General features: G+C 30.9%; 1 protein-coding gene across 3 annotated transcripts in view; it reads left to right on the top strand.

The window, feature by feature from the left end:
• The window catches only part of LOC117169703 (dystrophin, isoforms A/C/F/G/H), a 747,733-nt gene that overhangs the window by 513,833 nt on the left and 209,083 nt on the right, over positions 1-24,817 (top strand). For 2 of the 3 annotated variants that reach the window (XM_033356198.1, XM_033356200.1), the window contains one exon: positions 4,356-4,364. The exons of the other annotated variant lie outside the window; for it this stretch is intronic. In XM_033356198.1, coding sequence (XP_033212089.1) covers positions 4,356-4,364 — 9 coding nt within the window. The remainder of the gene's footprint in view (positions 1-4,355; positions 4,365-24,817) is intronic. 3 annotated transcript variants of the gene reach the window in all.

The following is a 24,817-nucleotide window of genomic DNA, read 5'->3' as shown; positions in this document are numbered from 1 at the left end:
TAACTATTTGAATACACTAATATTTTTTTAAAATTATGATCTACTATAGGATGGACTTCCCTTATAAATTTCAGAAAGTTATTGTTTGATATAAAGTGAGTTGGTGCATATGAATACCAGCAGGCACAAATAGAGAGACAGGTATAAAACGTTTTTCCACACCGTGTGTATTCTCTTTAAAATACTTTTAAAAGATCTCTTGTGGTACGCAAATAAGGTTGCAGGTTCAAGTCTACCGAAGGCGATTCTCCTCGAGTGCGCTTTGAGAACAGGCATTTTTATGTGGAGTTACATTGGTGAACACGTACACCCACGCTGTGTAACTCTCTCCATCAAAAGAAATCCAGGCACAAAGGACCGCCGCGTCTCCTTCGCTTAAAAATCTTCTTTCCTTCAATCCTTAAATCTGGTATGCACTTGAAAGCATTTCCTGATTATGATGTGTGTCTTCATAATCATTGTTGATAATCATTGTTGTTGTCCCCCTTTTTCCCTATTATTTTTAACATCCCCTACAAACCTTATATTTGAGAATTGGATCTATTTTACCCTTTTTTAACTGCGTTTAAATTTACAAGAATTGTAAGAAACTCGCGGTCATTAATCAAGAATTTATGATTACACTGGAACGTTGATTTACGTAAAGTGAATGTGTGCGCTTATTCAAGAGTTAAAAACAACATGAGGACGGCGCTATTAGCGCGTTAGTTGCATCAGGTTGCGTAATGCATCCAAATGCAACAAAAAGAAGTCTGCGGTATAGAAAAATAAAACAAAAACAGATCATTGAGGATTTGCGGAAGATAATAGAAAAACGTAAATCTGACATGATTGATTCAACAGGGTCTCGAAAGAAAGAAAAATATATATCTCGCACTTCATTGAGATACTTTTATTCTTATAACATTCATTGTTATTTAAAATCTGTTCCGCTTTCCATTACTTGAAGTTATTTCATATCTTACATTTTTTAATTTGAAAATTAAATCTAAGAACAATCATAGAAAACTTTATAAGAATTGAGAAACATTTATGATTTTAAATATTCTTGCCCGCGTAAATTAAAACTTTCGAATTGTCTAATAAATTATTAAAAATATTATGCATGTTTTATGTTAGTGCCTTTTCCTGGAAATTAGTATTTTTAAACAAAAATTGTTACCAAGATTTCCAATTTTTAACAACTTTAAGAATTGTTAGCGTTTTAGACCGAAATGGGTATTTTGAATAAAAATGGCTATATTTCAAAGTTTTAAAATTCTTCAACAATTTCCGTATTTGTTAGACTTTTCTATTTAGCGGGGAGCCAGATTTGAAATTTTCAAAAAATCGATTTTTTTTTCTTTTCCTGTCCCTATGTATCCTTAGAAATAAGTTAGAAACCCTTTTTAACCTCAGAGCGTATCAGAAGTGGCCGAAAAATGAATTACTTCGAAAGGCCTCGAACGGTCGGAACGCAAAATTTTTCGTACTTCAAACTTCAAACACTTTTATCTCGAAACGCGTTTTTTTTGGGTCGTCGCCACGATTCCAGCCGATCTACTGGGCCGATTTCATTCAAATTTTTTTGAAAATATTCAGAAAATACTTTGCTATCGCATGAACCTCGGGCTTGATTCTTCATTAATGTTTATTAACAATTTGATCTAGTTAATGTTTTAAAAAAGTGAGAAAAAACGAAAAATCACAAAAACTTTCACAATTTGTTTATCAATTAATATTTTTTCATAATTTAGGTTCATGCTATAGCCATTTATGTGCACTTTACGAAAAATTTTGGTTTTTGTGTTTCAGATGACGCAAAGTTGAAAAATCATGGCGACCGTTTTTCAACATAGCGTCATCAGATCGCCCAGATCTGTTATTTAAAAATCATTAGATTTCAAAGAAGATTCACAACTCTTAAGAATGTTCTCTTATGTATATTAGTATTTTTCGTCGAGAACTGTTGACATTTTTTATAAAGATTTGATATATTTTAAAGTTTATTTACAATTTTTTAATAAATATAGGTTGTGTTGGTGTTTTCTCCTCAAATTAGTATTTTTAGACAATTTTTGATTACCTTTGGTGTTTTACACCGGAAATCGGTATTTTCAATAAAAAAATCATTAGAGTTATGTTAACGTTTTTAACCGGAAATCGTTTTTTTTTTAACAAAAATCATTCAATTTCAAAGAAGATTTACAATTTGGTACAATTTTGTTATGTATCCGTGTTTTTCGTCGAAAATCTCAATTGTTAATAAAAAATCATTACGCGTTAAAGAATATTTACAATATTTTTTAATTAATAAGGTATGCTAGTTTTTCACCAGGAATCGTTTATTTTAAATAAAAATTAAACTTACAATTTTAAACAACCTTAGATTATCTTGTTATTTTTGGTCGGAAATTTGTTACTTTTAAAAGAAAATTCTATGGTTTAATTATCTATATACAATAAACAATGAAACTATATTAAACTAAAATTTGTTATGGTAATTTTGACGTTAAGATATCAATTTTTGTCAATTATAAGAAATATTGTGCTGGCTTTTCTTCCCTATTTTTTAAATTATTTGTTATAAAAATGTGTTATATTTATTAATCATTGCACATCATGCTTGTATTTTTTTTAAATTCTCTCTTTTCTCAGAAAAATTATTCTATTTTCCCTACAATTAAACTGTGGAACCACTATATTCCCTATTATTTTATTATTTCATTAATTCAGTCACATTTCAATATTTCTGAGATTATTTTTTTGAATCATTAGAAATATCTTTGATCCTAAAAATTGTGTTTTTAAGTAAATTTAATAAAAAATTTCGCTACACATAAGTAAAAAGGAGACTAAGCTATACTATCCATTTTGAAATGATCGAACTCAGAGAATATGCACAAACCACACACAATCAAATTATCGATAAAAATCTGGAAATTAATTAGTTCAAAAAACCTCTCGTCTGTATAAAAGATGTTAAGGCATGGTTCGGCAAAGGTAGAGAGAACAATACAATGATAACGAACCATTGTTGGTAAAGGCTTGAGTTTTTCAGCAAATCAAGGAGGTTTCCATTGCCAATTTTCATCACAATGCACACCGAAGATTAAGGTATAAAATACCTCAAAATCTGTATTTAAACATTCAACATTTTTAAGAAATTGTTCATTCTGGGACACGTTCTGCAATGCAATAAAAATGTTTTCATTGAATATTTCATCTCTGTACATAAGACGTAAGATGAGGATATCTATTCAGACTTGCGGCACATTTTTAATCCGAGACTTTCATTCCCGAGCCTTTCTCATTTCCCTTTTTGCTATTCTTATCCTTATCCATCGGCCTGCCGTGATCGTTCTTTGTTACATTTTTTCATGAAGCTTCTGAGTCCCTGTGTCTTTGGACTCGAACTCTAGCATTACCCCGAGCTATTATATTATTCAACGCTTCTTAGCAGCTGCATGATATTAAGATTTCAAATGGCATGAAAACAAAATAGAAACTCAACAAAAATTTTATTATTTGAAATCCTGAGATTTCTTAAAGCATAGAACTTATCCGGATTGTCTTATCTCGCTTCAGTTAATTGGAAAATTCTTTTTATCATTCTTTATTTTCTCTCCATTTTAAAAGTTTGATGGAATTTTTATTTTATTTGTAAATGGCTGCTATATTTCAACTTGGAAAAGGTAACCTATTTTGCAATCGAGTTGCTTCTTCCATTTAAAGATTTTACTAGTCGTAAAATTGAGTGTAGTCGTTTCATCCCTATGTGTTAATTTCAGAGATTTTTCTAAAATAAGATAAGCGATTTTTAAATGAGACTTCCTTTTGCCTCAATTAGTCGCTTCTCATTATGTCGTACTCAGGGTTATCGATCCTCGCTTCAGCTAAAAACTGCACTTATCCGAAGACCAGTGTCAAAAAGAGGAAAGCGCAAAGGAGTAAAGAACAAAATGAACCTACGTCAAAACTAAAAGACCGCAACTGGTACCACAATTACCTCATGCTGTTAATTTTCTCTGACAAAAAAAGAAGGTGGTTTTTGGTGACTGAAAATGTGAAAATAACGACAGTTTATAACCTGAGCTATTTCCAGTTTATTCTCTTAATTAAACCTTTGATCGCTAAAAGAGCTCCTCTCTATATCATTTTTGGATTTTTTTTTGGAGAACAGAAATTCATATGGAAAGCTGAATACCAAAGCTTATTAACTAAAGCTTCTTCTACCTCTGGAATTTGAATAGACACTGATTTTTAATTAATTAGGGCGCTTGGAATTTGATATAAATATATTTATTATATTCACTATTTATTTTTTGATGAAGGCAATTTTCTTCTTCTAATTTGGTATTTTTTTGTTGTTGCAGGTGCGTATGGTGAGCTTAAATTTCTCAATTTCTACCAGTAGAGTAAGTGACTTTTATTTTAATCGTAAATCATAATATTTTGATGTATTTTTTTTCATTTCCATGAAGTCATATTATGGATTTTTCAAAACTTTATCCAAAGATGATATCACTTGTTATAAAACGGAATTTTGAAAGGTTGACTAATTCATGGCAGTATCCGTCGCTAAGATGGTTTTATTTGGAAGTCAATATGCGATAATTTTTAATTATGCATTTATGAATATGATTTCGTCTTTAATTTTTCTATCCGAAGCATTGAGATTTTTAAAAATCGAGAAAGGTTATCACGTACCTAAAGATTGTTTCTTAAAAACTTTTAAAGGTACTAATTAAGAGAATTTAGCGACAATTTTTACTATTCTCAATAATTTACTATAAGCTATATAAAACATTTATGAATTTTTTGTGACCCTATTCTAGCGTAGGTTTCCCAACTTAACATTTAAAAAGAAATCCATAACATTTTGTAATAAATCCATAACATTTTTTTTTAATTTGCTTATGAACCCTGGGATAAAGGTTTGCATGGCACAACAAAACGGTTCTATTTAAGATGGAAATAAAGTCTACTTTCTTACGAATAATTGTATGCAATGAAATCAAAGTATGGAAAAAGATTACAATATAAAATTAGATTGCTAAACTACCTCATTTTAGGCTTATTAGAGACAAAAAAATATTCTTGTTTTTTGTACCAAGTTTTGATTATAATAACAAAACTGTTTTTGATTTAACATTTTATTGCTTTTATAGCAACCAAATCTTAGTTGTATTAGCCAAACTTTTTATCTTGAAACTTTTATTTTATAATACATTAAGAAAGAAATGAAGAAAGAATTACTTTTTTACAATTCATGTGTCGGACAGCCAGAGCTTTCTTCAGATATAATATACTGTTAGGTAATCATAGCAGTTTCTGACGTATTATCCAAAGTGATCGGTTTGAATGGGAACATGACATACAGATCACTGCAGGGAAACGTAATTATGTTATGTAATTACACAAATTTATGAAAACAGTTACTCTTCACAAACATCGACTTCTCAGATCATCCACTTTCTTAATATTTTTAAAAAGTTAAATTTAAAAAGGTAGACTTTAGTTTAATTAAAATCAGAACTCAATCAAATGATTTTTGTCGCCCTGGGCTTACTTCGAGGAATCGGAAATAGCTATGTATGATGCAAGTGCAAAAATTAGGCGATTCTCGACGAATGTGAACTTGCAGTATGAGCTGAATGCAAATGTGGAAATCACAAATATAGCTATAGTCTGTGCGCACTATACACGCTGTTTTATGTTTTAATTATCCGAGAAAATTATTTAGCCATTTTTTAAACACTTTTTAACTAATTTCCATTCTTTCTGATGGATTTCAGAAAAATTTGTGTAAAGTTTGGTTTAAAGAATTTTTTATTTTGCTTGTGTGTAATATTAGTGCGCATGTTTAGCCAGAGTGCATTGATTAAAAAAGTATACGTGTTTCAAATTGCACATACACAAATATAATTCTTCCACGGGTTATTGGATTAAAGCACTGTTCTGATCATTTAGAGGCATTGTAGTCTTTACTTTCGGGGTAGGTGTTGCAAAAACTGCCATTAATTTTCGGAAAGCAATGGAAAAAGCATCATGCTAGGCGAGGGGTCTAAAGTTCCACAAAAAGTATTCGGTTTTTTTTGAATGGCCCATGGACACAGTTGAAATATAATTCATATTAAAAAGTGTTAAAGAAATTCGATCTAATATTAATTTGGCAAACAAAACGTAGGGGAAAAGTATCTCATGTATCAGAGGAAATTTATATGACTATTTAAAGAAGTATTAACGTCCATCATTTTGGTCTCCTTTCCCAACATAAATTATTATAAATATATTGAAATGCATTTTGTAGTAAATATCGGTCGTATTTTATGACAGTAAACATGAATCTTTTTGTGATATACACCACTCTTGAGCTCTCCAGTGAAACTCGACTTGAACTTCCGTTTAACCTCAAACTTCGTAGGCTATATTTCATGTGCATGATGTCTGTAGTGAGAAATTGTTTGGAAAGTTTCAGTACATTAAAAAAATAACTTTTATCTGAGTGAATGAGTGGTTTGTTATTTAACGAAGGTTATTATTTTTTAAACCAATTTGTTTCCAAGTATTTTTCATTTAAATAAAAAGCATCCAAACAAAGTTGTAAAGGGTCTTTTTTTAAACAATTTTCGTGTGATTATAAAGAATTCCCTAGAATTTCGGAAGATATAGAATATTTTATGATATCTTACTCTATTCCGAGGGATTTTTTAATATTTTTAGAGGATTTAAATAATTTTAAGGGATTTTTATAGCTCTGAAATTATCTTAATACATTTTCCACTATTTCAGACAATATAATCATATTTCATAGAATTTCAGGAGCTTTTATAATATTTCAATGCATTTGAAAGAAAATGTATTTACGAAAAGTGAGGGATTTCGTAAGATTTCAATGATTAGAAAAGATTTTCACTTTTTTTTTAATTAACCCAGAATTCTTATTGATGTATCCTAAATTCTTCTAAATTCGCTCATTTCTACTCAATTAAATGGATTTTCTGGGCTTTAAAATTTTGCTTTAATTCATGCAGAATACTTTATAACTCTCTTTAAATTTTGAAACATTTCATCAAATTTGTTTGAATTCACTTGAATTTTTTTCAACTCATTTCAAACTTACTGTATTCAATTAATTTTGCATATTTTTACATTGTTCGCAGTTCACTTCCATTGTTACGAATTTTATTGCATTCTTCTTATTTCCCTTCAAGTCCTCTCAATTTTTTTCAATTTTGTTATAATAGAATTTTTTGGATTCTAACATTTTTCCAATTCATTTGCATTCTTTTGAATTCCAGCCGAATTATTTTCATGTCTTATAACTTGTAGTCTTTCAAATAAAAAAAATTTTTTTTGTGTCAGCCGTGAGAATAATAAATTTAAAATATGTATTTTCAAATTTAAACTTATAAAAGATTATATATTACTATTGCAATTGCATAATGATTTGAAACACAAATCAAGCCTGTCTTCGACCGAAGATATTTACAAATGTTGAATCATAGATTCTTTTTTATATCGTGTGGCCCACATAAATTAAAATTAAATTAAGGCATAAACCATTTTTTCAAACTTTAAATTTATTTAGTTAAAAAAATTTTCTCAGATCATTCTTTCAGATTTAGTCTTTAAAAAAATGTTGAAAAAAGAGCTTTACAATTATTAGATTTTACACCTATTTGGTACAAACGTTATGTCGATGACATTTTAGCTATTGTTCCTACTAATAAAATTGAAGTTTTCTTAAATGCATTTAATAGTATTGAAGATTGTATCAATTTGACACATGAATGCGAGAATAATAATATTATAAAATATCTTGATCTGCAAATTATAAAAACTCCAAATGGTGATTTATTATCAAATTGATACAAAAAACCTTCTTGGTCCGTTAGATACTTAAACCATAATTCACATAATTTATTTTGTTACAATATTGGTTTAATTAAAGGTTGAGTAGATATATGTGTTAAATTAAGTGATATCCATTTCAGAAAAGAAAATTTAAATCAATTAAAAACAACTTTAGTACATAAATGACCATCTGCTTGAGTTAGTAAGCGACATTATTGCAGAACGCATTCATGAGATTTACAATAACAGTAATAAAAAAACAAATGGAGTGTCAAGTACAATAGATTTAATTTAAATGTTACCTTACCTTACATTCAGGATCTACCTGAATGGTTAAGGATTTGATTTAAAAAATTGAATATCAACGTTTATTTTAAAAACACAATTACTTTAGATGATTATTTGTTGAAGAAGAAAGACAGAGATTCCATTGAAAATTTATCTGGTGTTATTTATCTAATTAATTTTAAATGTTGTAATAAAGCTTATATAGGTGAAACTTTATTTTTATAATAAAATTTCGAGAGATTTCAGTTAATTTATACGCTGAAATTCTAAATATAAATCAAATTTATCAAAGCATTATAAAATAATGTCATTTGTTTAGTTACAAAAATGTCTTATTCAAATTTGAACTTATTTTCGCGCTTCCTCATCAGAAATTTCAATGAAAACTCGTTCATTATTTTGTCAACGTTCATTACGTACACTATATGCAGGTATTTCTAAACTGTCAATTTCTTTTCGTCCTTCCTAACCTACGATAAAGTTTTCCTTTTTTAATTTTCTTTAAAATGTAATTCTTAATCAAATAAAGTCTTATTTATTTTTTGAGACTTGGTTATAACCTTATTTATTGTTTCTTTTTAACATTTGAATCAGAAAAAAATGTCCAATAACATACTTTCCTTTTTTTTTTACTCTACGTCATTAATCTGATGTTTTTGACTCATTTAAACTTCGATAACTCGGATAAATTTATATTAAGTTACGTAATTATTTATCATGACTTTTTATTCCTAATATCACTAATTGTAAAAATATAATTATTCAGGTTAAGACCTTTTGAAAAAGGTACGCATTGTACCGAAGCGTCAAGGATTGAGAGAGGAGTTTTCTAATTAAATAAATTTTTAGTTAGAAAAAATGGTTTTTGGCGTAATTTTATTTGAATTTATGTGGACCGTAAGACATAAATAAGAATCTATGATTCAACATTCATTAATATTGTAATAATAGAATTTCGTTAGTTAAATATTAATGGTCAGGGAAAACGAAAAATTCGGAAAAAGTCAGCAAATTTAAAAAAATGAAGTTTTTCGATGAACCTCTTAGTAGATTTCTATGCTACTATTATTTTTGTGTGGGGATCTCATAACATCAATCACATTCAAAAAGCTGCAATTATGTTGAGCAACAGTGCATTTTGCTCTCACTTTCAATAAACGTTTTCCCGTTAACAACGAGGTAGGTTCAGCACAGACAGAGAATCGTTTAGCGCCAAATCGTTATCTTCCATTGTACAATAGTTGGAATCTGGGGAGTAAAGCCACCCTCACAGTTCGCCTGTAGCACATGAGCGTAAGCTCTAACGATAACGTTCCGCTTTCACGTTTAGATTATGTACGGTGATTACTCAATGGTGTTTTGTGTCCTTGCTTTATTATTATTTTAACATCGTATAGGAAAAGCGATATCTCCTTGACCAACTTCTCCCAATTTCTTTAGGAATATTTTCCATTTCTTGAAGTAAAAAAACTTGATGTCAAAATATTTTTCTCAATTTATGTAGACTGCTTTTTTGAAGCAAAGCATGGCACAACATTCCACAAATTAATAATTACATGAATTAATAGTTAATAACCTTCAAATGTAATTTTTTCTTAGCCGAAAAGGGTCACTGAAAACTTATGTACTTTGACCAGTGTTTTAAATTTTCTACAAATTTTTTGATATCCATCATGTTGGCCAAAATTAAGCCTATTGCTAACTAGTGATTTTAATATTTATAAATTGGATAAGATTTCAAATTTTTGTTCCATACCAAATTAAATCTAATTCTATAAAACAGCATTTGTGTTTCAAATTATGTGATATTAACGGCTTATTATATATATTTTCGAGAAATTATTATGCTTGCTGACAATTTGTTGATAGCTGACCATTGGTTCTACTCCACTATTTGCTTTCTAGAGATTAAGATTCCCTTCTTTCAAGAAATTTATGCGATTAAATAGAGCATAATTAAAACGAAGAATGTGAAAACCGAGTTGGAAAATCTGAGTAAAGGTCTAGTTCTCTGAAAAGCGAATTTTCTTCATGAGTACAAAGGACTTGCAACCCGTGCACCAGGAAGGAATATTTATAAGAATTTCAAGGCAAAAAGAGTTTATTATTTTGAAGGGTCCTTTTGTACTCAGGCACAGCTCCCCAAGTTCATTCAGCCATGCACATGCGCGTTGAACCTACTTCAACCTGGTCACGCAAACACTTTTCTGGGGCTACGCTATGATTATCATTGTATGTATGTGCTTTCTTTCCAGTCTCGCCAAGGTTCCTAATTACGTTTATGTCGCATTAAGGCACTCGCATCAACGCTTCACTGCACTCACCTTCCTTCTGAATTCTCTCAGTTTCGTAGATGACAGCACAAATTGGGCAACAACTTGCCTAGAATATCTTATTATCAAACTTTCCAAATTGCTTTTTGATGGAGTTTATTTGAGTCTTTAGATTATTAATCAGCGGATTTACTTGGAAAACTGAAATTGAAGAGTTCAGCCTTCAGAGGAAGAAAAAATATATACAGAAAGAACTATATTTGATAATAAATGATTTATTTAAACAAATTAGATGAGCTCAAGTTTAAGAGAATATTTTTCTCGTGGAAAAAAACTATCATTCATTTAAGTCCCATCATTTAAAAAAAATTGGTAAAAAGCGATGACAAAAAAAGTTTTATCAATAATTTAAAATTTTTTCATTAAAAGTTTGTAAAAGTCCAGTATAGTGACCATTTCCAGAAGCGTTGGCGTGACGAGCCGGATATCATTCAAAGTGAACTGCATTTGCTCTCAACACGAACCCAAGCAAAAGTTAAATTGACTTCCTGTTATCAAACTTCATTTTTTTCATATACATCCAGTGATGGGCATGAGTCAAAGTGAATCGACTAGAATCCTATTCGACTCAGCTGAGAATTGAGTCGACAAAATTCGATGCGAGCAGGTTCGGATTTTTCCGATTCGATAACAGCTTAAGTCGGTGTCGAAAAATTAGAGATTTGAATACTTCGAGGTGTCGGTTCTGAATCGAATCGAATTATTTTGTTCATTACTACATGCATCTCAATTTGAATTTTTTTCCCGCAATCTGCTTGATTAGGTTCACACTAAAAACTCTGGGATAGATTTTTTTGCCCCCTAATTTCAAGTTGAAGTTCCATCACATTCGGAGTTGGGGTACGAAAAAATCATCTATTGATTTGGCCGCAAAATTGTAAAAACAATTTACAGCAGGTGGGGTTTCATATACTTGTTCCGAGGGAAACGATACCTTGTGTAGTGGTACCAATGGTACCATTAACGCTACCAAGACTAATTTTTCTTGTAAGGAAATGGTACCTTGATATCAGCGTTAGATTGACATTTTGTTTTTATGCGTTTTTAATTGGCACTCTCTCTTTAAATTTTATTTATCTTTCTCTCGTCGAAAATTTTATGAAAGATTTTAGTTGATCAGAAGGGCTATTATCTCTAAACTGCCCTTGCTTTTGAAAACTGACAAGGAGTGGAAAGGACCATACATAGTATATCTCGAAAGAGAAAAAGGGTCGAGTTCCCCTTATTTGCAGGGCCTCGTCTACATTATGCTTCTCTCTCTCTCTCTTTTTCGTTTTCGTCCATCCTCCTCTTATTCCCTATCTTTCTCAATCCTTTTCTTCTTTCATTCACCTTCTTCCTCGCTCTCAAACTCCCACTTCCGTATGTCCTCCCTTTTCTGCTCCCTCGTGCCCTTTCCCCGCTCTCCTTCTCTTTCTTTTCCTCGACAACTTCTCTTCCTGTTCCTCTCTCTCTTCCAAACTTACCAACACATCTTTACGCATGTAATATGTTTGTGCAAAGAGTCACCTTCACAGAGGCATCTAACGTTCTCGAGTGCGGATGCGGTGCACCTACAGAGTCGAGGGTACAGACATGGTGCAGACGACAGTGCCGCGAATACACCACAGCGATCCGCACTCATGGTTTTGCGTTCTTCTGCGATCGATTTCCTTTTTTCGATTCTTCTCCTCTTTCGCGACTTTCCTACTCTCCTGAATCCGGAGACGTGCTTCGAAGGAGTGCCGATTGATTCGTAAATCGTTCTTTGCAAAGCCGGTAGTCACACCGAGAAATATGGAAGTTTAAAAACTTGTTCAAACATCCGAAATGTTACCGAAAATTCAAAATGTATGTTAATCTCTACATTCTTTAGATATTGAAATTTACCATCCAGGCTCTTGTCTCGTGTTAAATCTTGCGGTTTTCGTGATGTGTATTACGTGTGAAACTCATAATTTTGATCTAGAAACTTATTACGCAGTAAGTGTATAGCATTTCGCGCCAAAACAAAAGTCTTACATCATACGGTTATTCAGTGCATAATAAGCCAGCAAAATCTTCCCGGATTTCTTTAGCATCCTGACTATCCTATAGTTAATTATTAAAATATTAACCTCTATATTTAAAGGGTTGTGAGACTTTTCTGCCCTGCGGGAGGCATAGGTCGGGGAAAGACAAGTGTCGAAGGTACCGAGACAAATAAAAACAGGTCTCTGGAACTGAGTGAATTCGCCGTTTTCCGGTTGTAAAGCATCCGGATCCTGTATAGTGGATTTCGTAAAGCGCGCCTCCTCCTCTGGTAGCCTCGCTTCACCGTGCATGGAAGAGTATCGATGAGTTTGATCGTTTTCAACCGTCAGCCTGGTCGCCTCTCTTGATATTCGATTTTATTTTTGAGGGTATTGAAAGAGGAGAAAAGTGGAAGCCACTCTAAAATCCTCGTGAGATTCCTTCCAGAACCCCCGATGGGAATCTCCGTGTCTTTTATAAGATGCCAAGTCAAAACTCCGGGATCGTGTTCGATCTACACTCAGCTTCCGGAGACTAGGACTTTAAATTCGAGAGATCGATTGTCGATTGTCGAGAGGGTGAGATGGAAAGTTTCAATTCTAATAATGAAGGTATAAGTGGTGAAGTTGAAGTTGATAAGTTAAGTGACTTCTTGTGAGTGCAATTCTTCCTGGGATTACATTTTTATGGTGACTTCAATCCTCTTATGATTGCAATATTTTCGTGATTAAACGTTACATCAATTTCCTCGATTTAAAGAATGAAGAGAGCAACAAAGAATTTTGATCCAGTAGCAGGATTTCTTTTTCATCGACATGAACTACCTCGAAAGTGCTGCTACTTTTTAATTCCCCTCTGCCGCGGAGGAACCAAGTGTTTGAAATGTCGGGTAAGGGGGGGGGGGGGGGGGGGGGGGGGGATTTCGCAGGAGTTATTTGTATTCTAGAAGGTCGTCTAAAAGGTTTTCTAGAGATTTTAATTTTTTTTCATTTCTTTCAGTAAAAATGAAACGCTATGTACATTTTTTCCCTTACACAGAAAATCGCCGATCCTCCAAGGAACACCAAAATCGATGTTCAATTGAGTTGCAACAAATTTGAGCCACCCAGATTCATTATGAGAATCTTGGGGAAAAGCATCATTTAGAGACTGTCTTTTCTCATCTAGAGCAACGTGAAGTGTCGTCATTATTTGGGTGAAATAGATGTTGATAAGCAGGTAAGTTATAATAATAATTACCTAACTTTTAATTCCCTTCCATTTACCAGTGACTATTAGTGTTTTGAAATAAAAATTTTACTTGGCGTAGTATAATTTTTAAATCTTAGGTTAGTCAAAACCGACATGACATTCAAACCACCAAAGCCGGGATGTAAAAACTAAGTCGTGACCGTCTGCACCGAAATTGATGCCTTGGCATTCGAAAAAATTTCCTCTAGATTTTCTGTATTCATCGAAGTAAAGTTAGCGGGTGGTTGAAGTGAAAATTGAGTATTCTAACATTACGTCATACTCGGCCGGTAACGTCGGAATCTATGAGGCCATACCACTTGATGGACTGCAAAGCATTGATTACATAGGAGTTTGACTAAAATAAATTTTTTTAGGCGAAAGTAAGTGAAAAATCGTGATATGACTTTGCTTCTCAGATAGAAAAGCCATTTCTTTAATTATTGTTAGCAATTGGGGAGTGTGCGATTTGGACAATCCATGAAGAAAAAATATAATATGCCGCGATTGAGGTTAGGTTGCATTGTTGGGATAGTTGGTGGTCAAATTTTTGAATTTTGGTAGTTCATTTAAGTGTGGTTTTCAAATATTTCAAGGAATTATTTTTGCACTTTGAGAAAACAAAAATTATCAAAGACTGTGCTCCTTCTTAGAAATCCTAAAAGACTTCTTAAAAATCCTTAAGCTTCTCCGACTTTTTTATAATTCATTTAAATTCTTTGCAATCATCTCAAATCTTCGAAGTATCACGAAATTGACTAAAATTAATTTTAATCGCGTACAATCTTAAAAACATTCTTAAATTCCTTTAAATCTCTTGACAATCCTTAAAATCTTCGAATGTTCGCAAATAACTTAGAATCTTTTCAAATAACTTTTAAATTAATTGCTTAACATTCTTTAAAGTCACGAAAACTTATGGAAATATGTTTAACTTCTTTAAACATAAACTTCAAAATCCCGTCAAGTCCCTAGTTATGCCTTAAAATCACTTAAGCTCTTTGAAATCCTGTAAGATTTCTTGATAATCATTAAAGTCTTCAGAATTTTTTTTTAAATCCCTTCAACTTCTTTACATTCATTTAAAATCTTTCGAAGTTTCTCGAAATTGACTTAAATTAATTCAAATATCTTAAAAGTCCTTAGCATTTTCTTAAATTCCTTTAAATCTCTTAAAATTCCTTAAAATCTTTCAATTTTTTCAAATTCATTAAAATCTTTTTAAATAACTTTTCAAAAACTCGCTTGAAATTCTTTAAGACCAATAAAACGGTCTTCAAATCTTACAAAATAAGTTGTAAATCCTTCAACATTTGAATTATTTTTACATCATTTAAAAAGAAACTTTAAGATTTCGCCAAGTCCCTAGTGATTCCTTAAAATCACTTCAGTTCTTAGACATCCTTCAAATCCTCCGAATTTTTATGAACTCCCTTCAACTTCTTTGAAATAATTTTAAAAATGTCAAAATTGACTAAAATTAATTCAAATCTCTTAAAATCCTTACATTTTTTTAGACTCCTTAAAATCTTTTGAAAATACTTAAATCATTTAATTTTTTTAAATCCCTTGAAATCTCTTAAAATTTATTTAAATCTTTTTAAATAGCTCTAAAACCTTTTGAAATCCTTTAAAAGAAAATCTTAAAATCCCGTCAAGTCCCTATATTAATTTTTTAAAATCACTTCAAATTTTCAGAAATTCTTCAAGTTTTTTTTTTTTGAAAATCCTTTAACTCCTCCGATTTTTTTTTATATTCCTTCAACTTCTTTAAAATAATTTAAAATTTTCTAAACTGAGTACCATTTATTAAAATCCTTTGAATTTTCTTAAATTCCTTAAAATATAAAAAAATTGCATCCCTTAAAATCTCTTTAAATTCATTAAAATCTTTTTAAATAAATTTTCAGTAACTGACTTGACATTCTTTGAAATCACCTAAAGTGCCTTAAAATTTGACCAAACCTCTTGCAAATCCTTAAGCCTTGTTGGATTCTTTGAAAAATCTTTAAAATTCCTTCAAAATCGTTCAATTTTTCTGCATTCTTTTAAAATCCTTTCAAACTTTTTGAAATCGTTAAAAATCTCTTGAGAAATTCTAAAATCACTTAAAGTCTTTTAAGATCCCTTAAAGTCTCTTTGATATAACTTTATTTCATATGAAACTACTTAAAATCACTTATTGTCGAAAAGTATTATGACATAAGTCGCCGGCAATTGAGGTTATAATTTAAATTACGGCAAATTCTAATTTTTCGTGATGGATTTCCTAATCGCACATTTTTTAAATTGCCAAAAATAATGAAATAAATGGCTTTTCTTTCTTAAAAGCAAAGATATATCACGATGTTTTTACTTAATTTCGCCAAAATTAATTTGAGTCAAACTCCTATCTAAACAATGCTTTGCAGTCCACCAACTGGTATAGCCTTATGGATTTTGATGCTACCGACCGAGAGTGACCTAATATTAGAATACTCAATACTAATTGTATATGTGGACGATCATGACTTTTTCTATAAATGCCGGCTTGAGTTTCAATATCGACGGCCATGACTAAACTAACACTTGGAAGTTGCATTAGGAAGTTATAATTTTATTTTAAGTGTCTAGTGCGCACTGTTAAATGAAAGAAAGTTGAAAATTAGGTAAATATTATTGCAATTAGTTTCCTCATTAACAATTATTTAGTCGAATATCGCAAAGCGAATAGTTGCTTTGACAGGTGTGAAGGTGGCTGACAGCGCGGTTCAGCACTCCATAACTCTCGGCATGAGCCAAAATTCTGTCTTCAAATGATACTTTCCTCTAGATGCCCAGATGTACAACGACATTTAGAGGAATACGTTTGAGACTGAAAATTCTCTCAAATGCTCATTGGAAGACCAATGAATTTTGAGCTGCAACAAATTTAACATCAGCGTTTTTCTGTGTAGTTTCACTTCCATATTTCCTTTTGACATTTGTTAAAAGAACATATCAAATTAAGAGAGTAAGAGCTGGTATCAACGCTGAACTTTCAAGATAAATTTTTCGATAAACACGATTGAAATTTGAAATCATTAAAAAATTAACACTAGAGTGTAATAAATTTTTCAGATTAAATTAAGTCTAACAGTATATTCTTCGATTAAGAATGGTATGAAATATTTTGTTCTTATTTTTATCTGCTAATCAGATTGAAATATAATTGTTATACTAATATTAATGATAACTGTTTACTTTTCAAGTTTACATAAAAAAAACATCTTATATTTTTTTGAATCCGTTAAATCAGTTTCGTGAAATTTAATTCTGGCAATAGTAGTCTATACTAATAATGTTTTCATCTTCAATAAATACAATTAAAAGCTATTAATCACTTCCTCTAATACAACTCAGTCTATGTATCAGATTTTAATGCCGTATGCGTTGGAAGTTTGTCACTGTCAAGAACGTAAATATCGCGTTAAGTCTAGACTTTTAATAAACGGAGAAATGAATATGCCATCAGATTTAAAATTTATATGTCATACAAATTCAAGTTCAATTTAACTTTAATTTATAAATTAAGGCTGTGTCTAGTCGTCCCGGAAAATTGGCGGAGCTGGGAAATGGGATACACCGACTAGTCAATCTCATAGAAAATATTTGGTTAATCATTCCGAATTTCGGGAGGAAGAGACACGTCTATAAATTATATTGTGTGGTCCTAATCATACTAAAATAAATTTGTATGGAAAAGTTTAATGAAGTAGGAGGATATGATTTACTCTTTAAATTTTAATCATTTACCCTTCTTTTTTTCACCGATTTCAATCATTGACTGAATTCTAGGTATGGATCAGTTATGTTCCCTAATGAATCAGTAACCGTTGATTAAAATTAATAAACAATTTTACTGATTCAAATGTAACGAGTAGATTCTTTCTTCAATTTATTCTTCAAAATATATCTTTTAAGTTTTAAGTAAAAAAAAAAAACACATTGAAAAATAATTAAATTTTTTAAAGTATTTGATCTATAATTCTCTGCTTCTGCTGATTTGTTATTGGCTCATAAAGAAGTTGATTGCCTAACACATTAGATCAAATAATGCTCTTGCATTATGTACAAAGTTGGGTCCCAGGACATTGCTGATACGATTGTACGAGGTTTGTTAAAAAAAATAAGGTGACTTTATGGTTTTCTTAAAAAATATTCTTTTATTCCTCAATATTTATGTTGTCCCCTTCAAAGTAATCCCTCTCAGATATAATACACTTGTGCCAATGCTTTTTCTAATCATCGAAGCACTTCTGATAAACATTTTGTGGTATAGCTTGAGTTCTTTCAGCGATGCAGTTTTTATCTCCTCAATCGTTGAAAATCGATGTCCTTTTATGGGTCTCTTCAGTTTTGGGAAAAGAAAAAAGTCACTGGGGGCCAAATCCGGTGAATATGGAGGCTGAGGCATGACTGTGGTGCTGTTTGTGGTCAGAAAATCTTTCACAAGCAACGATGAATGAGCAGGTTCATTATCGTGATGCAAAAGCCACGAATTGTTTTTCCAAAGTTCCGGACGTTTTTTGCGTATCGCCTCTCGCAAACGGCGCATAACTTGAAGGTAATACTTCAGCAACTTCTCAGATGGTAAGCCGGCGATTTTTCAACACCATTTCTTCCAGTGCTTGAACGTTTTCATCTGTTGTTGACGTACTGGGACGTCCAGGGCGAGGTTCGTCTTCGACATCCTCTCGGCCTTCTTAGAACAGCTTGTACCGCTCATACACATTTTTCTTACTCGAGAGTAGACTCACCGTATGCAACTATCAACATTTCAAGAGTTTTAGAGCACTGGATTCCATTTTTCACACAAAATTTAATGCAAACTCTTTGCTCCATTTCTTTCGAAAGAAGAAAATCGCCGAGCACACCAAACCCTTCTAACCTTTTACGCCTCTGCCAGAAAAACAACACGAGCTATATAGTCAAAACTGTGAAAATATGATCGTGTCGAGTGTACCAACACAACAAAACAAAAAATTTAAAACTTGAATGAACGTAGCCCGCGAAAATGGAAAAGTCACCTTACTTTTTGAACACACCTCGTACAAGAGTGTTATCCAAGTTAAGAACCTTACATTGCATCTGTTTAGTATCGAAAACTGCATCCGATTAAATCTTAAATTAGTAAAGCGACACTTCTTTAAATTGTCTTTAAATTTAAGTAAATTAAACTCGAATAATTTCAAGTGAAAAAACTAGAATTTATTTTTTTTAATTTCTCATTTCTGAGATCATAGTCCGTCCGACTTTTTCGCTTTCCCACTTTTCTCTTAAATTTGAAAAATCCCGTAAAATATTTAAATAACTGTAATGATAAATAAAAGAAATATATTTTATAGAGGCGTTACAGGCCGAAATGCTCTACAAGCATGGGAAACAAAGATATTTTTCATGAAAGTAGGGTAATAAATTCTGTTTGATCAAATTAATTTAGATACTAAATTGAATTAATATTTAGACGCTTAAAATGCCTAACATTTCAAGTGAAAGTATTGCATTTTCAACCAATTTTTATTCAAATAGTTGAACTTTTAACGAAAAAAATTAATTTTCAACCAAGAAGAAGAATTTTCTACCAAAAAGACGAATTTTGAACAGAATATTTCAATCTCTAATCAAGGATATGAATATACTATAAAAAAATAACTAAGAAAAAAAGTAATTTTGGTTTCAACAAAGCTGTTGATTAAATAAAACGAAACAGTTGCATTTATCCAGGAAGACACTTTTTCAAGAAAGTATTTAATTTTGTAATCAAACAGATTTTTCAGTTAAGAAAAATGAAATATCAACCAAATTGTTGAATTTTAAGCCAAGTAGAGAAATCTTATACAAAAATAAACTAAAATGATACATTTTTTCGTGATACAAACTCTTAAATTCCGACAACACAAAGTGTGTTGAACCCTCCAAAATTTTAGGTCCTGAACCTCTTTGTTGTGCATTGTTAATTTGAAGTTAATTATGATATGACTTGGTTTTACATGTCAGCAAACTGCATATTTGAAAACATTATTATTATAATGATTCTCATGAATACAATTTTTTTCATTCCTATTTTTTTAAACTACAATATTTTTTTTGCTTATATCAAACAAAATTTTAGATTATCTGAGAGCTTTAAACTTATAAGAATACATTAAAAACAAATCTAAAAGTTTAAGAAAAAATGACACAAGAAGTAGGTTTTTGAAATAGTCATTTCTATATTTTTTTAATATTTAGTTTCAGCTTACTTAGAAAAATATTTTGAATGACCGGGTGTTCTGTACTGAAAATAATGCACTAGAGAAAAATTGATGAGAATGAGGAATTTAAATCTATCTCCTGATAAAAATGCATCCAATAAAATACAATGATAAGCATTTTTCAATTCTGTTGTTTATTTATTTTTCAATCTTTGATCGCCTGGAATTTTCTTCGAATTATTGTTATCAATAGAAAGTGCTAAAGTGTTTAACAGATATTTAAAAGCTAGCTAAAAATAATTTTTGAATACAAAAAATTCCATATGTTTGAAATTTTTTTAATAATAAATGAAATCCCTCTTTGACCTAATATTGAATTGCTGAACCGCTTTGGTCGCTGTTATTTGATTTAGAAACACTACGTTAAAGATTAAAACGTTTTAAATTTGTAAATTGAATTTAAATTTCCAAATTGAATATTTACATCACATTTTTTTGTGAATTTGTAACTTTCATGAATGAAATATCTTGCATCTTATATCATTATTCCATCTCTATAAGACATATATATTAGGGCCTCATTTATTGGTATTTATTCGAGTTGTAAAGCTTCGAGCAACTTTGGCAATCGATTAGTGTGTCAATGGCAGAATTCGTAATCACGCTCTATTAAAGTCAAACTTCGACGTTCAGTGCATCTAACAACCTTCTCTGTAGATTCGCAGGTGAGGCGAACTCTGGACTCAAATCAAACTTGATTGAAATTTTCACCCCTCGCCTGCGACTTCCTCATCCTATTTTCCTTCTTTTATTAATCAAAAGTTTAAGGACCAAATTAAATCATGAATATTCGACGTGAAAAGCTGAAAACTGAAGGTTGATCAGCATTCTTGGGTGAGAACCATTTCCGAGAAATAACGAAATTGAAAGTCAAAGGACCGTTCTCTTCACAGAGTTCATTGATTTCTGACTCGCTCGGCCGTGTATCCTGTTTGAATGCAGAGTAATGATGTAGTATTCTCATCATTATGGCGGACTTAACTCAATACGTGATTAAAAACTTACTCCTGACAAGTTTTTTAATTAAACTAAAGTGCACGAACATGTGAAAAATCGGGTCAATGACAGAGACACAATAATCCAGATTAGCCTTAGGTCGAGGGAAACTTTGAAATCAGGGAATAGTCAGGGAATTTTCTTGGTCAGAGAAAGTAAGGGAAAAGTCAGACTTTGAAAAAAATCCTATAAAGGTTAGGAAGTCCCAGTAGAACGAAGTGAGTAGATTTTTTACAGAAAAACTGTTAATAACAATTTTTTAAAATTTATTCTCCATCCAGTCAGTAATGACATTAAGTATTTGTTCTGATTTGAAAATTTAACTTGATCAATAGTATTTATTTCTATTTCAACGGATTGTGGAATGATATCTACACTGATCGATGCTAATGACATCCGATGATAATACACATTCCCTTAAATCACTTTAAATAACTGTCAAGGATAATAAATTAAACAATTTGATATTTTAATTTTGAAATTTTTCTATTCCGTTTGTCGAAGATTCTCTGTTGAAACGTTTACAAGGTTAATATTTTGTTTTTTGCATATTAATGGGCAGAAAAAATGAAAAATTGTTCAGAGAAAAATTAGGGACATTTTACATTGAAGTTTGTGGTTAAAAATTCATCTTTTTGAGACCAACATTTCTGCTTGAAAATGAATCTTCTTTGGTTGAGGATGTAACTATTTTGTGGAAAATTCGTATCTTTTTGTTGAATATAACCGTTCATTATTTAAAATTAAAATCTGTTTTCGTTGAAATGTCTACTATCTCATTAGTAGTTGAGAATTCATCTTTTTATCAAAAATTGAACTACTTGGTTGAAGGTTGAACATCTTTGTTAAGAAAATATTTGTTTTATGAAGATTCATCATTTTGGTTAAAAATATATCTCTTTGATTAATAATCAGATTTTTCGTTTGAAATTACCAAATTTTTTAGTCGCCCCGAAACTCGAAATGAGTATTTAAATATTTTGCATAAGTTTAGTTAGTCAACTAGTCCATTATCATTTTATGCTGCGCTTTTTGAAAGCATTCGCTATAAACTGAAACTTAAAATGATTATTTTTGATACATATTGACATATTAAAGTTTCATACCATTTTTCACAATTTTGCTTCATCGAACTATAAATGTGTTTTAGATGTCACGTTTTTTTAGTCGAGCAACGAAGTGAAGGAAAGTTTTGTTCACATTTTGGTCGATAATAACCTCCCTGGACCATTTTTACTATTTCGCCATAAAAAGCTGTGATAAGTGTCGGTCACCTGAAACTCTGAAAGCATCGAAGGTGAAACTTATTTCTCGATCTTGAAGCTTTACTCTTGACATAACTCGAGCCATTCCAAGTCTTGCTCTTTTTTGTTGTCTCCCACGCGTCTTAGACTCATCCCGTAAATTGCTCAGACCACGTCTCCGTGGCTTCCTCTCGGATAGGGGAGATCGCGTTGCGAATCGTGGCTTCGTACATCCAATGAAATGTCTCGTACTGAGTTTCTTGTTTTTGTTTGACTCTATGAAGAAAGTCACGTTCCTATCGGTAAAACTCGCCTACCTGCCTATTTACAAGACCATGCCAGTAAAAGATGTAATGATCATTATTATTAAACCTTTTAGATAGGAAAACATAATGTTTCATTAGCACAGTAGTAAACCTGCAATGTTGTTCCAATCAAATTTTGATTCTGTAAAGGAACATTCCTATTAACCGTTATTCATCTAGACCCAATACCCTAAATTTAAATCAATCTAAGGTGACTGATTTGAAGTCAATTTTAACTGATTTAAGTAGTACGGATTCGACGATTGACAAAATCAGTCAAAAGTGTCTTTTCAAATCAGTTATTTTAAATAACGAATCTGTTAAATTTTCAACTAAAAAAAGATCAACTTTCAATGAAAAATAGTGTAGTTAAATTCTCAATTAAAAAAATTAATTTTCAAACAGAAAACTAATTTGTACGAAATAGTTTAATTTTCAACAAAAGAGATTAATTTTAAACAAAAATTATAAATCTTCAGTCAAAAAAATAAATGTTTAACAAAGTAGTTTGACCTTTAACCAAGTATGAGAATTTTCAGCTACAAAAAAGATTCATTTTTAACCCAAGAAAAAAGGTATTTTACACAAAATAGTTCAATTTTCCACTAAAAAGGATAAAACGTGTTGCACTAAGAAGCTTAATTTTTTACCAAAAAGACAAATTTTCAACTAAATACAAATATTTCCCGACAGAAAGTGTAATTTCCAACTAAAAACTGATTATCAACCAGAAAAATGTTGAGCAAAAATTTCTTCAACACAGAAGTACAACTTTTTACCAAGCAGTTGAATTTTCAAACAGAACAACATATATTGTGCCAAAAAGATTAACTCTATACTAAAGAAGTCGAATTTTCGACAAAATTCATGAGTCTTTAACCAATTAGTTGAATCTGAAAGTCAAAATGACCAAGTTTAAATAAAATATGATCATTTAATCCTCGACTAAATAATTGTAGTTTTTACTAAAAAAGATCAATTTTTAATCAAATATGTAATAGGTTAAATCTTAAGAAAAAAAATTTCCAACAAAGAAATTGAAATTATAACCTAAAAGATTAATTTTTATCAAAGTAAGTCATTTTTTAAGCAAGCAGTTGAATTTTTAACCAAAAAGATTAATCTTTTACCAAAAAGGCGAATTTGTAATAAAATACACTTTTTTCAACTACAAAAGATAAATTTTCTACCAGTAACTTTTACCAATAGTTGTAATTTAAAATAATTTTACTTTTTCATTAAAGCAGACAAATCAGTCACTTCTATTTAATGAAAATCAGTAATTTCAAGTGACTGTTCTATTCAGTAAGAAATATTGACTGATTCATTTACTAAAACGGTTGGTTTGCAAGAGATTTATGGTGTCATGATGAGCAGAAGTTATCGCATGCTCATAGGATTTCGTGTGGGAGTAGGTAATAGTAATTTCTGACTCGTAAACCGGATTATATTCTAACGTACAATAGCACCGCTGTATTAATATCTGTTTTATTGATCGTAGTTCAAAGTACCCTGTTTTCGGTGAAATTTATATACATTCAAATTATTCAGGCCTAGTTACATTGTCCTGGACAAATATGTATTTAGAGTAAGTTATTAATGTAAATTGAAATTCTACTTTATTCTAAAGTTTTCCAACTCATATAAACTGGAATACAATTCGAAATTTGTTGCGTCAATAGGCAACCGATTGTCTTTAATTTTCGATATTTTTTGCTTCATACAAAAGCATCATAAATATTTCACTATTTGGATTTTACATTAAGAAAAGAGTCAGTCAACTTTAATTTAAGCGTGCACAATTTAAAAAATAATAAACATTTTCTAAATCTAAATTAGAAAGTAGTATTCCAATTTTATAGCATTTTTAATGTTCTTCATTGCCAATTGAAACGAATTAATATTATAATCTTCTCAGCAATCCTAATATTTCGGACCGTAAGGGATTTATGATTTTTTATACACAGAATTATTATAAAAGATATTTATTTTAAAGAACAAGCACTTTTTTTATACCGCTTTGAATGACATACATTTTGAAACAATATATTTGAATACGGACAATAGCGATTGAATATAATTTAGAATTAAATTGTTTGACAAGAAAATAGATAGGTCAAAGTTCGTCTGCTCGGAAGTAGATCTTGATCGATACCCGTTCTGCTCGATACTGATTTACTCAAGCTGCTTGCTAAGCAAGCGACGTTGTCGTCCATTTAAGGTGGCTTGGGCGTTTGGTGCCGTACAATGTGGGGGGCACTGTGGGGGCTATCTATCATGCGATCAGTCTTTATTTGAATTTTATTGATATACGC

Source organism: Belonocnema kinseyi, chromosome 3, assembly GCF_010883055.1.
Source record: "Belonocnema kinseyi isolate 2016_QV_RU_SX_M_011 chromosome 3, B_treatae_v1, whole genome shotgun sequence".
In the NCBI taxonomy this organism is placed as follows: domain Eukaryota; kingdom Metazoa; phylum Arthropoda; class Insecta; order Hymenoptera; family Cynipidae; genus Belonocnema; species Belonocnema kinseyi.
The sequence above is the reverse complement of the archived record's forward strand: the minus strand, read 5'-3'. Positions and strand labels throughout refer to the sequence as shown.